The following is a 14578-nucleotide window of genomic DNA, read 5'->3' as shown; positions in this document are numbered from 1 at the left end:
TCTCATTGTTAATTTTTATTAAGTAAATAAATAGAAAATTACAATTATTTTACTTTCTATTGTATCATTGGATAAAAGTGACTATATTAGATGAATATAATCATAATGCATCCAACAGTAATAAATAATTTTTATTTTATTTTATAAAATGTAAAATAGTCATAAAAGACAACAAATTGAATATAAATTTTAAAAAACAACTGTAGAGATTTATCGATTAAAAGTAATAATTGAATTTTTTTTTAAATTTACATTCTCTATATTTTTAGGCTTAATCGAGTCAAAAATTCAAATCTTTGCGTGTTTTTATAATGTAAACAAATTTTTGCAACTTTGTAATTCTATCATAATTTTATTTTTTCGCCGCAATTCTATTTAATTCCAAAATTGATTTATTTTTGCCCACATGGTAATGCCGCACTGGAATTTGAAAAGGTTTACCTATACTTTTAACGTCTGAAATGAACAGTCATGCCCAATAGTTTAACACTATCTCATTAAATTCTCAGACTTTATTAGTGTGATACTACGTGGCTAATTTTTACTGTCAAATTTTCTCTCTGTGGCGACGGTCTTTCTCTCAGAAACAATAGTTCGTCGTTGTAAAGTCATTTCATTACAAGACCGAGCTAAACCAATAGATCGCCCTTCTCCAACAATCGAACGGGAAATTTTCTTCATTAATCGGTATCTTGTTTGATGAAACCTGCAACGCCGAGGACGGAGACAAAAAATGTCCGGTGAGGTGGAAGGCGACATTGCAAGAGATGGAACGAGAAATGGAAAAGGATAAAATCTTTAACCTCTGAGTTGATTTTTTCTATAATTGTTGGGTATTTAGATTTTGGAGGAATGTGATTGTCGAATTGGAACACATGAAGAAGATGAATAAGTTGATTTTTTATAATTTAGATTTCATTATTAATTTATGTTTAATCCTTTTCAATGATAGCGGACAATTATTACCGATTAATTGTTCAGCAGGTCGGCTATAGTTCGATTAAATAGCGAACGGTAAATTTAGCCACGTAAGATCACGCTAACGATGTCTGAAAAATAATAAGACATTAAACCAGGAGGCATGACTGGTCATTTTTTCAGACGCCGGGAGTGTAAGTGAATCTTTGCAAATGTTGAATGCTCATTTGATCCTGAACCTAAATTTTAGGTGCATAAATGACGCAGTGTCAAATTGAGGAGCTTGGTAGTTTGGGGATACAAATAAATCTTTCCGGATGTTGAGAACTCACTTGATTCTAACCCCAAACTTTAGAGGTATAATTGACCCTTTTACCTTATTTTTATGTGGATAATACTTGTCCATTTTAGCTGATCATACTTCTTCGGCAGAAAGCAACTATGTTTATGGCATTCTATAATTTGACACATTGCTTGGCTACTTTTTTTTGAAATTTCAAAATGCAAGAGAGACTGAATTGGTTAGTAATAATTAAATTTTAATTCAATGAATTTTTTAGAGGAAGTGTAGATCGCACCGGCATTCGCTGAACCAATTCAATCGGCACCATGACCTCCGTCGTCTCTAAGGTGGCTGTCATCGGAAGCGGAAGTAAGCAATTCCCACTCTCTCTTCAGCTTGTTTGTTTCTCACTCTCTTAAATCTACAATCTCTATGACATCACAGTATCAGGAGCAGTATGCGCATCAACCCTCGCCAAGAATGGACTTTCTGTCACGCTTTTCGAATCCGCGCGTGGCCCTGGCGGCCGTATGTCTCGAAGAAGGTGATTTTATCTCAATTCTATCTCTTCCGAATTCAATTAGGCTTAAGTTTTAAAAAATCACAAACTTTGCCGCCATTCTGCAATTTTTTTTAAAAAAAAAATGCTAAAATTCAAAATTTTTAAAGCAATTAAGCCATTCAATTATGATAAAATGCAAGTGTTTCTAATTTAGTTTCTATCGTATTAAGCCGGTTATATTATACCGTGACGAAATTTAGTTATAAATGATTTATTTTGCAGTTAAGTGTGTATCTGCAAGTCTAAATGATTGCAAGAATTAAAATTTTAAATTTTTCATGTTTGGAAGGCTTGTAGCTGGTATAGTTCGATTATTTTAACTCAAAATCAATTGCAGCAATCTAACCGAGCTGAATTCACTCATCAAATCATTTGTTCCAAACATGATTTGTGGTTCTAATGGCTAGAAGTGAATAATGTTCATTTTTACTTTTGAATTATTTGTTGTTACTTCAACTTGTTTCTTAGTGTGTTTTGAAACAGAGAAATTACCGAAGACGGGAAGGAACTATTGTTTGATCATGGAGCTCCATTTTTTACTGTCAACAACGGTGATGTGTCGAGGCTTGTTGATGAGTGGGAATCAAAAGGTGTTGTTGCTGAATGGAAAGACAGTTTTGGCTCTTTTGATTGTCTTTCTAAACAATTTATTGACATAGAACAGGTTTGAAACTTTTGCTAACTCAAATACATTAACAAGTTTACATTTATGTTTCTTACTTGCTCATTAATGTTATTGCAGTGCAAATTTAATAAGTTATACATTTTAACTCTCTTCCTTTGATATTTGAATTTCCAGATTGTAATAGATGATTTTTTTTTAATTCTTTAGCACATGCTGATGTAAAACTTTAAAGGACAAACACACATGAGGCTTTTCTTTGTTTCCTGTATTAGTTGAAAACTTGAATGTTACAAAAAATATGGAAGTCTGAAGGATGTGATTATATGTTTTTTTAAGTTGGAATTCTGCATTGTGTTCAAGCATTTAGTTGCCAGCCATATTTTTATGAGCTTTATTCTTGAACTTGTCATCCTTTTTGCTTCCATTTTATTTATAAGTTTTCTTTTATGAATATGTTTCATGGTCGACTGCATTGACAATGGGTAATTTATGAGCATTGAGCATTGTCTTATGATTTAGCGCCGACTGCGCAAACAAAACATAGTGTATTAGGCATATACACCTCTAAGTCTCAGATGTCCAAGTTCAGGTGCCAACAACCATAAAGCTATATTTATGCAGAATAAGGAGATAAAAGGAAAGAAGTTTTGCTTTGAATAAGGGGATATAATCCTTTAAGTACCAAAATAGTGAAAGACTATCCATTTTCGATCTCGAAAATTAACCAGATCTGGATGTGCCCATTAATGATTTTATATAACCGAACTTTGGTTTCTAATATCTTGCTTTTGAATGTTTTAACTCGATGCTCTCAAGTTTATTAATTGTTGACTTGTTGCTTTAGCGAAAATTAAGCTGGAGTTATGGATAAGGAAAGACATAAATGTAATAAGTTAGGAAAAGGTTGGTGTGCTGTTTATCTTATATTGAACTTCTTCGGATGTCAGTTTGAGATGTATAGATGAACTGTATGCTAGATAGTAACTATAACAACTGTTTATACCTTTTTTTATTATGAAATGAAAACTTTTTTCGGTTTTTTAGGATGGACAGAGGCTTGGAAAAAGATATGTTGGTTTGCCAGGAATGAATGCTATTTGTAAAGCATTAAGCAATGAGAATGGTGCGTAGTCATTTAGTGGATTCATATGGATATCTTTGACATTTAAGGTCATTGGGACCTCTAAAATTTTCTAATAATTTTTCTTAGATGTTTTCTAGGAGTGGAAAGCAAGTTTGGAATAGGAGTTGGGAAGTTGGAGTGGTTAGATGATGAGAATTCATGGTTGGTCATGGGTATGGATGGGCAAAATCATGGTTCTTTTGGAGGCGTGGTTGCATCAGACAAAAATATAGCGTCTTCAAGGTTTAAAGATGTGACAGGACGTCCACCACCTCTAGGTAACATTGATTTTTCTCTATTTTTTTGCTCTAATGTTTATTACAAAAAATTCATCGTCTTCCATGAGACATTGCTTAATTTGTCGTGAGGCAATTCTTGCCTTGTGAACCATCACAGAGAGGCATTCCAGATTTTGGCTAATACTAGAACCTTACCATACTACATATATGCTTCTTCCTCAAAGTTAAGTGCTTGGATATGGATTGCAAATTGTGTAGGACAGCATGTGGGGTTGATGTTTGGATTGGAACTTTAATCAGGAAATAAGTTAAAAGTTTAAAAATTGATGAGACCAACAAACAAGCTCATTCTGTGGAACTGTATTGGAAGGCTCAGAATAGGTGAAGGGAAATTAATTTTTATACTTGGGGAGGGATTCCATTTTATTTTTTCATGTCAATTATCTTTTCTTTAATGTTTTAGAAAATAAAGACACGGACAAAAAGACTTAAGGGTTGAATTCAAATTGTACGCAAATGTCTATAGGACTTGAAGTCTGAACAAACAAGCACACAAACCCATATCAACTTGTGCTCAAATATTTTAATTAACCAAATGAAGGTTGCAGAAGATTGAACTGTAGACCTTTCGGTTATATTGGATACCTTGTCAAATAACCATTCTTCCAAATAGTTCAAGCTATCAGGAGAGGCTCCAATAATAGTTTATCATTTTAACCGTGCATATCATTTTATAATTATGTATTCCTTTACTATCTTACTATCTTACTACTTTCATTTTTATTTCTTTTCCAATTACTGGTGAACATATCACATGGTGTCAGGTGCAAATATTACATGCGCCTTGTGATCTACTTAGAAATTTGAGATAGTAGGTTAATTATTAATTAATTCGAGTCTTTTCTCCCAAATTTTAAATATGCTTTTGGCTAGGAGGAGATAGATTAGAAAAGTTGTACCCTAACACAAAGGTTTTTATCATCTATTCAGATTTGAGTCTGGCTCCAGAATTGGCAATGAAGATGCAAGATGTTCCTGCGATTTCCTGTTTTGCTCTAATGCTAGCATTTTCTGAGCCATTATCTTCCGTAAGTTATTTATCTTTAGTGCAACACTTTCATACTTTAAACCGGTTTGTAAATGTGGCATTATTAACATTGTTAATTGGCCCAAACTTTGCTGGAAGACATTGATTGTTCTCTCCTCTTTGCCTAAGAATTTTGTACTCTACTCATTATTTATTGTATATTTTTCCAAGAAACTGTTCTATAAGGCATATATGCGGTTCTGATGGAATTTTATTTTGAGGATAAGATACCTGTTAAAGGCTTCACATTCAAAAATTCTGAAGTTTTGAGTTGGTGCCACTGTGACAGCAGCAAACCTGGTCGTTCAAAGGCAAGGTATTGGCTTTTATTTAGTGTACTAATGGAGAGGGATTGCTCTCATCTCTTGAATATGTCTTCCAAAATCATATGGAGTATAGAGAGACTAAGACGTGTGCACTTTGGTTGGTCGGTTACCGAACCGACCAAAATGCAAGAGCGGAATTTTTCATTTCCAAAATCTTAGAACCATATTCAGGTTTTTCGTAAATACTATAATTTATTAAAGAATTTGTATAATTTTTTGGTCATTGTTTTTCGGTTTTCTCCAAGCTAAAACCAAAACCAAAGCGACTAACTAAAAAATGAACTGAACGTATATTTTCAGTTCTGTCCAGTTCAGTTTAGTTCGGTTTTTGCGCATCCCTAAGACAGAGATAACTTGCGATTAAGGCTTACTCGAGTTTAGTTATGTATTTTTTAAAGAATGTTTTTTTTGCTTCTGTTTGTCCAATTTCCATTAAATCTTCTATTTTGTTGTTCAGTGAACTATGGGTGCTGCACTCAACAGCAAAGTACGCCAGGGATGTAATTGCTCAAACTGGACTTACAAAGCCTTCAAGTGCAATATTAACAAAGGTGACAGAAGAATTGTTCCAAGAATTCAAAAGCTCTGAACTTGTAGGCTCTCAGCCAGTTTTCAGTAAAGCTCACCGATGGTCAGTATTTAAGTTAATGGCTTGAAAGGAAAAATAGATTCTTTATATGCATTGCCATTATGTAGGTCTATCCTAGTTATACGTTGGATAACTATTAGTGCAATTTCAAATTTCACATTGTCCCCAAATATGATTTAATTCCTTGCACAACCAAAATAACCAACAATGTGGCCATAGATTCTCCTTATTATATTCTTTTAGATCCAAATAACACTAAAAGCAATTGCATCTAGAATCTAGCTTCGTCGAGTCTCTGACTGATGGACTTCGGTGTCACAAATGGTTCAGAGCTGATGCAAGTCCAGTATGATCGAACTAAATGACTCCAATCAACTCTATCTCACTAGCTATGTTGCACGAAAACTGATAAAAGTCCTATGCTTTACCGTTTCCAAAAATGCTTCTAAAACTTCAAAACTCAATATTTATAACTTTTTCTTATAAAATTGCTGTTTCACCGTCTTCCATTTCAGCGCTTCCTTTTCCATTTCCGTGTTACATATCATATTACATGCTGTATACTCTTGGACATCAAGTCTCAAGCATAAATTTAAAATTGGATAGTCAATGCCTTGCTCTCTATGCTCTAATCATAAGACGCGATAACTATTTCACTTGTCCTGTTTTGTTTGTGTTCTTCATTTCACCGCACACATGACCAACCTGTCTTGACAAATACATAAAATATCTTTAACATAAGTTTTGTTGCACAGAAGTAGAAACTGGCATATTTTATAAGAACAAATTATAAATTTTAAATTTTAAATTTCATAAGCGTTTCAGGAAGCAGAAATGAAATGCTGAAAATAGAACTTGACAAGTTTAGGTGTAATACTGTATATTAGATTCAACTTGATGCATGAAACTAATCAAATCTTATACCTTATTTCAAATATATAGCATGAGTTTTACCCCATATGTATATTTGTTGTTTTTGTTTTCTTTATTTCATAAATTCCGTTTAAGATCCTATCTGTTGCTCTGTAGTATTTGTTTTTGGGATCATATTTTCTACTGTTTGGTGTTCTGTTAGGGGGAGTGCTTTTCCAGCTACCAGCATAGCTGTGGAAGAAAAATGCCTATGGGATAGTAAGAAGAGATTGGCCATATGTGGAGATTTTTGTGTTAGTCCAGATGTTGAAGGCGCTATACTTAGCGGCTTGGCAGCTGCTGCTAAGCTTCTAGAAGCTTCTAGTTGCTTGTAGTAGGGTTGTGCATTCCTCTCGAACCAAACCGAATTAAAATATTATTTTTTCAAGATGAAACTGTAGCTTTGAATTTTACTTTGTCGCTTCGTTTTGATAATCCATCGGTTTTTGCACAGTTCTAGCTTTTAGTGTAATTTGATTACATAACTCAAGATAAGGTTTCCCCATCCGCGGTAGCCGTTCCAGGGCTTACAGCGGTGACTCACTATTGTATGATTTTCGCTTTTCGAAAAGTTCTTAATATACAGATTAAGAAAATATTTATTTTTTTATGTTTTTTTTTATATTTTGCCCTTATTACTGATAGTGAAATTTTCCATAGAGTTTATTTGAGATGACTAAACGAAGAATTGAAAGAGAAGTTCAATGTAAAAGTACTCTAAAAATAGAAATGCGACCTTAAAATGGAACATTTCAAATGAAATATGAGATTTTTAAAATGAAATAGAGAGAGTATGCTTTTATAGGTATATCTCACAACTTCTATTCCTTTTTCTTTATGCCGAAACAATAAAAAGTTGCAGTATCTATTAGTTAGTGTATAAGTTACCTTCTCTTTTCCATATCAGAGATCTCTATTCATTGATTGTATAGGGTTTCTATCACAACTTCTATTCCTTTTTCTTTATGCCGAAACAATAAAAAGTTGCAGTTTCTATTAGTTAGTGTATAAGCTACCTTCTTTTTTCCATGTCAGAGATCTCTATTCATTGATCGTATAGGGTTTCTATCGCAACTTCTATTCCTTTTTCTTTATGCCGAAACAATAAAAAATTGCAGTTTCTATCGGTTAGTGTATAAGCTACCTTCTCTTTTTCATGTCAAAGATATCTATACATTGATTGTACAGGGTTTCTATCAGAACTTATATTCCTTTTTATTTATGCCGAAACAATAAAAAGTAGTAGTTTCTATCAGTTATTGTATAAGCTACCTTTTTTTTCCATGTCAGAGATCTCTATTAATTGATTGTATAGAGTTTCTATCGATATTTGCTTATCAAGTAATGGGTCAATAAATGAAATTAAGATAAACTAACAGAACAATAATATATAAATATATATTTAGTCACTTGCTATGTACGTGAATGATATTTATATAACTCATTATATATTTTAACAAGGCAGTAGGTTTAAAAAAACAAATCTCTTCAAATTGTTCAAAATAAACACATAAACCCTTTTAATTTTTATAATTGCATCCTTAAATTCTTGTATTTTATCATATGAATGACAACCACTCAAATATTGTTTCTATATATTCTACATAATTTTATTTTTGTTATAAAAAAATGTCATTTCTAATACAAGACAATTATAGGTACTATGTTTCTAAAAATTATGATACTTATAATAGTTTTTTCCACTTTACAAATTTACATGTGGCGTGATGTTCTTCTCCAAGTATTATTTGGGTGTCTCTTGAGTATAGCGTCAAAGATCTCATTTGCATTAGGGAGGTTGAGCGAGTACGCTTTTTGAATGGTCGTTACTTTATTCTTTCTATAAATCCATGCTTTCGCAAGGCCGAGTATTCTTGTGGCATTTTGCCAACAGATTCGGCCAAGTTGACTTCCTTTATCATCCTTATTCGAGTCCTTATCCTCACTTTTATATGTTACAACTACAATATCTAGTTGATCTTGGTTGGAAGTGCTTTAGACGCTCCTTGCCTTTACTCCTCTTTGAGGAACAGTTTGTAGCTCGTCACATGACATGTTAATTTAAACAAATCTTGAAACTAGCGCACTTCAAAATGTTCTCTTATGGCGAAACTCATCACTTCCACAATAATTGAGATGCAATCGGACTCATAGATTTGAATCACGTAATGAGTCCTTAGATTCCTAATCCATTCTCAAAGCAACGGACGAAAACATCTTTTTAAGTCACCGCAACCGAGTGATATGCTTCTCCACTGTGTCACTTGGGAGTTGGGATATCTTGGCTAGATCTGCCAAGATCACATCCGGTGGTGCTCGATAAAATTTCTCGTGGAACTTCATCTATAGACTTTTTGAATAGCCTATCGACTTTATTGTTAATGTGAGTATAAAGAGAAACCCATCTTAGTAAATGAACTTTACAAAAAGTGTTAACGTTCAGAAGTCATGAGTTTTGCCTCGCCACACTATGTTAAGAACCTTGCCGACGGTCAATTGTCCCAGTTCTTCTCATAAGAATAAGCTAAACTCGAGAATTTCGTAACTCCTCGGCAAAGACAAAAGTTATTGATCCCATGAGGGTATGGCTTCATGTAGGGCGTCACTGGCGTCGGCCTAAAGTCCACTTTGACCTCCACCAAATCGTCCAACATTTTGAAACTATTATAAACTCTACCATCCTCCCTAATCGACACGTCCCACACCTGTGCGCATCTCGGGCAAAGGATTTTGTAAGTTAATAAGAGGCTCGATTGGATCTTTATCTAAACATATCGCAACCACTACACCATCTGAGCTTGATCGGTCTCCTGTTGATTTAAGATTTTTATTGCCCTGTACTACATGCCGAACTTGTTTTATACCTGATCGTCTGATCCATTTTTCACATCGAACTTGTTAGGGGTGTAAGTTTGATCGGTTGTGCGGTTGGCGTTCTCGGCAATGTTTTGTCATATTACGAATTTTTCTAACACATCTACCATGCTCGAAAATTCTTATAGATCCAACTTGATCTCTCGTTGAATGATCGTGTGATCGCTCATTATAGTCCTTATGGATGTTCTCATCTGATTTATCGCTCCATTAAGCATTAACTGATTTGCATTGCAATTTTGTTCCTTATGGTAGGAAAATCAGCAACTGATAATGATAGACGAGCGGGATGTAGGTCGCGATTATAATCGTTCATATCATCCTTGTGCACCTGATTGAGATCTTTGGAGACTATTCGCAGCTCAAACGTCTTTCCAAAATCAGGGGATTCAGTGGTTTGTTTTGGCAACTACTTGGTCATCTCGTCGCCTTTAATCGGTATCGCCTTAAATTTTTGTTAATTCAACTGCTAATTATCAAACTTTACTTGAAAATGATTTAAATCATACTAATTCATGTGATCCATCTTCATTGCATCATTGTTTTTTGTTTTTTGTTTTCTTAGATAGGGAACAATGTGGAGATAATATGTGTTGATGTGAAACGTTTCTTGGTTGTCTAAAACTAGGTAGAGGCCCATTATTATGACTATATGGTAGGGCCAATCAAATTTGAAGGGAAAAATAAATTTGGCCAATCAAAGAAAGTGAATGTAAGAATAAGGTATTTCGCTCACATGTTACAAATAATGCTGGAATTCTGATGAAAACAACCCTAATTGTTTCTTATTATAAGCCGTTTGATGGATCTATTTTGAAGAAATCAATGATAAAATCCACCATAGAAGAATTTGCGGTGGCAGCATCTGCTATTTAAAAAAATATATGTAAGAAAAATGAATAAGATTATAATGAAAATGAAAGAAGAATTGTTCGCAAATGATGTTGAATTAGTATATGAAGATAAGGATATGCAATAAATACACATTACTATAGGCATGTGTTTGGGCATATAAATGAGCATTAGGATAAGAATGCACATGGTTCATTTTTGTGCTCTTATTCTCCTATTTATGAATACTAGTTTCGCATTACCTGCTATACACGTGACTCGTGATAACTTATATTGATTAATTAAACTAATAATTAAATTGATAATTAAAATAATATTAAATGTAATATTATATTAATTAAATTCGCTGTCGTTATTCTAATATCTACTAAAATTATAGTAATAATCTTAATTTATTTTCAAGTTTTGAACTACTATAAGGCTTTAAAACTTTACTTTATTAAAAGACTATAAAATCTTACTCTAACCTTAAGCTGTAAACTCCTATAAATTTTTAAAATCTCACCTTATTAAAAGACTATTATATTTTCATATATATATTTTAGTTCAAATTAAATTTAATAGTTTCTTATTCAAATCAATTTAATCGATTTTTATGAATAAATTAATTGTTTTTTTAATCTTTATCAAATTAATATTTAAATTTTATAAATTTATTGAACCACAATAAAACTTTACCTTAATTAAGTTATCAATTACTCCATCGAACCATTTAATGACTTATATTACATCGCACTAAAATTTGTTGAGTGGTGTAATTGTTTTTACTATCTCTTTCAAAACTAAATATCATAAACTCTAATAAATTCTAAATCATAAACCCTAAAAGTTAAATTCAATAAAAAAATTAAAAAATCTGTATATTAAATATAAAATAAACAAATTATAAGGTGAAAAAACCCTAAACAAATGTGACATGTCAATTTAAATATTATAATGTATTAAAATAATTTAGAAGCTGCACGTATTTCATGTTATAATGTATAAAAATAATTTAGAAGTAACACGTATTTCATGAAAAACAAATATAAACATTAACAGTAATTAATTTTTAATTTGGAATAATTGTTAGTATTTTGATACTATACTATACCGATTGGAGTATATATTTTAAAACTTACAATTAAAATGAGATCAATTACTTTTTTTTTTTATAAAAGATGAGATCAATTACTAAATAACACATTCGAATTCTAATAAAATTGGCAACAATTAGCAAGTGGGATTTTATTGAATCAAAATCACAATCGGTAATTGTGGCATCTAAGTTTAGCTATAGTAAGGTGATAATAATCATAATATACCATATAAAAGTTAGACTTTGGAATCTTACCTTATGGAAAAATTACAAAACTATAAAATCTTATCTTATTAAAAGATACTCCATAAAACTTTACCGAAATTTACACCAATTAGTAATAAATTACCACAATTTTAAAAATAATTAGAAAATATAGCCGAATCATAATATTTCCTTATCATAATAGTATTTTATCTTTATTAATTGTTAATTACTATTCAATTAGTAATAAGTAATGACCATAATTCTTGCTATTAAAATAAATTTGAAAGGACTATTAGGTAAATTTTTTTGTCCTCCCCCCATCCGTGCTTTTATATATAGTATAGATATATATATTGTGAATCATGTCCATATCTAGAAAGTCTTGTACCCACCTTGCTCTTAGACTTTGGAGCTAATGGTGTCTTAGGCTTAGGAGCTTGGACATGTCCCTTCTTTGCCCTTTTTGATTGGGTTAATTCTATAAGAAATCACGACCTTTATATGAAATTTTATTTTAACCACTACCTTTAAAAATGGGTTTTTTACCCAATATACTGAAAATTGACCCAAGTTTACTTTTATACAGTTCAAAGCCAAAGTTTACATTTCATACCATCCAAAATTAAAATTATAACCTAATTCTTTGAATTCTTATTTTTCTACTGTTTCTTCTTTTTCTCTTAAATTTTGGCGGCTCCTTTTTCTTCACCACGAGTCCAACAGAATTTCTCCACGTTCTTATTCCTTCGCTTCCGCCGTTCGGCCTCCGTCATTCCGCCTCCGCCGTTCCGTTTTTGCTGTTCCATCTCCGTCGTTTCGCCTCCGTCGTTCCACCTTTGTCTCGCCGCGCCATCTTTCTTTTCTCTTTTTGATTTTAGATCTGAAATTTTTTGTTCTTTTTTTTTCATTTTCAGGTCTGTAATTTGTTTATCTTTTACTGTTTATTCACCATTAAACATGTATAAAGAATATTTTTAAAGAATCTAATACTTATTTCATGTTATGTAGAATAAATTTGTGATTTTATGTAATAAAATTTTGTTAACTCTGCATTTTTTTGTGTTTTGTTGTATTTCTGCGTTTTTTTTTATTCTGCAAAACGATTTGTATATGATGATTAATTGCTGAATATTGTAATATTACAGTGTTGTTGATTTTATGTTGACTTTATGTTAATATTATGTTGATATCAACTATTTTTTTTTTATTTTAAAATTGACAAACAAGATAATATTGTCTATGAAATAAATGCCTCCTATAAATTTGCGGAATAGATGTTTATTTGAAAAGCAGCAGGATGGAATGTGGAGTGCACATATTTGTTTGAATGATTGATCTCTTTGTATTTTTTTTCGATAAACGTTCTGAAATTCCCTACATAAACATATGCTATTGGTATTCTGCCATTTTTTTATAACTTTCATTTTCTAGAATGTTAAGTTATTAGAATGTACTAAATTCATTTCGGCATTTTTGAAATTTGATTGGTTTTTTTGCTCCTTATATTATGTTCTACGTACAAACTTTATTATAAAATCAATGTTGAATTTTATTGATGTACAATTATTTAAGCTATATTAATCAAAATCAACGCAAAATCAACTCGATGTCAACCTAAAATCAACCTAAAATTAACATGCGCATATCACTAAAATTAATTGAAGATCAACACAAAATCAACATGTGTATACTATTTGTCATTAAAATTAATCAAATATCAACTCAAAATCAACACAAAATCAATATAAAATCAACATGTGTACATTATTTATCGTTGACATTTTTGTCAGTTTTAATATCAACATAATATCAACAACATTTAATAAGCTGGATAGTATTAATTTTGTAAATCTTTTTTAACACTAATTTTTATTTTTAATATTTATTTACCTTTATTTTTGCTAATAATTAATCAAAATTTATTATTTATCATATATTTAATTTTTTTATATATATCAATATAAAATCAACATTAAATCAACATTAAATTAACCAAAGATTAATAAATTATTTTTCCAATCTAAAATACCAACACAAAATCAACATAATATCAACATAAATTCAAATTTGTAATATTATAATAATTCAAAATTATTATTTATATTTTTTACCAATACCAAAATCAACACCATGTCAACACCATGTGTACACTATATCAACATAAGATCAACATTGTAACATTATAATAATTTAACATCATTATTGTCTTCTTCACCGATGCTAAAATCAACAAAATATCAACCGAAAATCAATACCATATCAACATTGTAACATTACAATAATGCAACATCATTATATGTCTTCTTCCCCAATACTACCATATCATTATCTAGTCTCAATTTAATTTAATTTAATTTTTTTAGTTTATTTCACAGACAATATTATCTTAGTTATCAATGTCAAAATAAAAAAAATCAGTTGATATCAACATAAAATCAACAACACTGTAACATTACAATAATTCAGCAATCAATCATCATCAACAAACCGTTCTGCAGAATAAAAAAAACGCAGAAACACAAGAAAAATGCAGAAATAACAGAATTTTATTCCATAAAATCACAAAATTATTCTACATTACATGAAATGAATATTAGATTCTTTAAAGCTAATCTTTATACATGTTTAATGGTGAAAACAACAGTAAAAAATAAACAAATTACAGATCTGAAAATGAAAAAAAAGAATTAAAAATTTCAGATCTGAAATCAAATGATAAAAGAAAGATGGCGGAACGGCGGAGGCAAAACGGCAAAAATAGAACGGCGGAGGCGGATTGGTGCGAAGAACAAATCTGAGATTTGTGTGGAAGGTGAATTGAAAGAGAAATGAGAGAGAAATTTGAGGAGAGAGAAAATAATTGTAATTATGAGGGTTTGTGTTATTAGGGTTCTATTTATATG

At 31.2% G+C, this 14578-nt stretch overlaps 1 protein-coding gene across 1 annotated transcript; it reads left to right on the top strand.

Annotated features, from left to right (window-relative positions):
- The first annotated feature begins 1357 nt into the window (after positions 1 to 1357).
- LOC126669392 (uncharacterized) lies at positions 1358 to 7274 on the top strand. The gene is made up of 9 exons (XM_050362850.2): positions 1358 to 1570; positions 1646 to 1745; positions 2247 to 2427; positions 3433 to 3511; positions 3610 to 3789; positions 4741 to 4838; positions 5065 to 5153; positions 5621 to 5794; positions 6828 to 7274. The coding sequence occupies exons 1-9, from the start codon at positions 1528 to 1530 to the stop codon at positions 6997 to 6999; spliced, it is 1116 nt and encodes a 371-aa protein (XP_050218807.1). The 5' UTR covers positions 1358 to 1527; the 3' UTR covers positions 7000 to 7274.
- The last annotated feature ends 7304 nt before the right edge of the window (positions 7275 to 14578 follow it).

This window comes from Mercurialis annua, linkage group LG2 (genome assembly GCF_937616625.2).
Source record: "Mercurialis annua linkage group LG2, ddMerAnnu1.2, whole genome shotgun sequence".
Taxonomy (NCBI): domain Eukaryota; kingdom Viridiplantae; phylum Streptophyta; class Magnoliopsida; order Malpighiales; family Euphorbiaceae; genus Mercurialis; species Mercurialis annua.
Note: the sequence above shows the minus strand (reverse complement) of the source record. Positions and strands in the feature narration are given on the sequence as shown.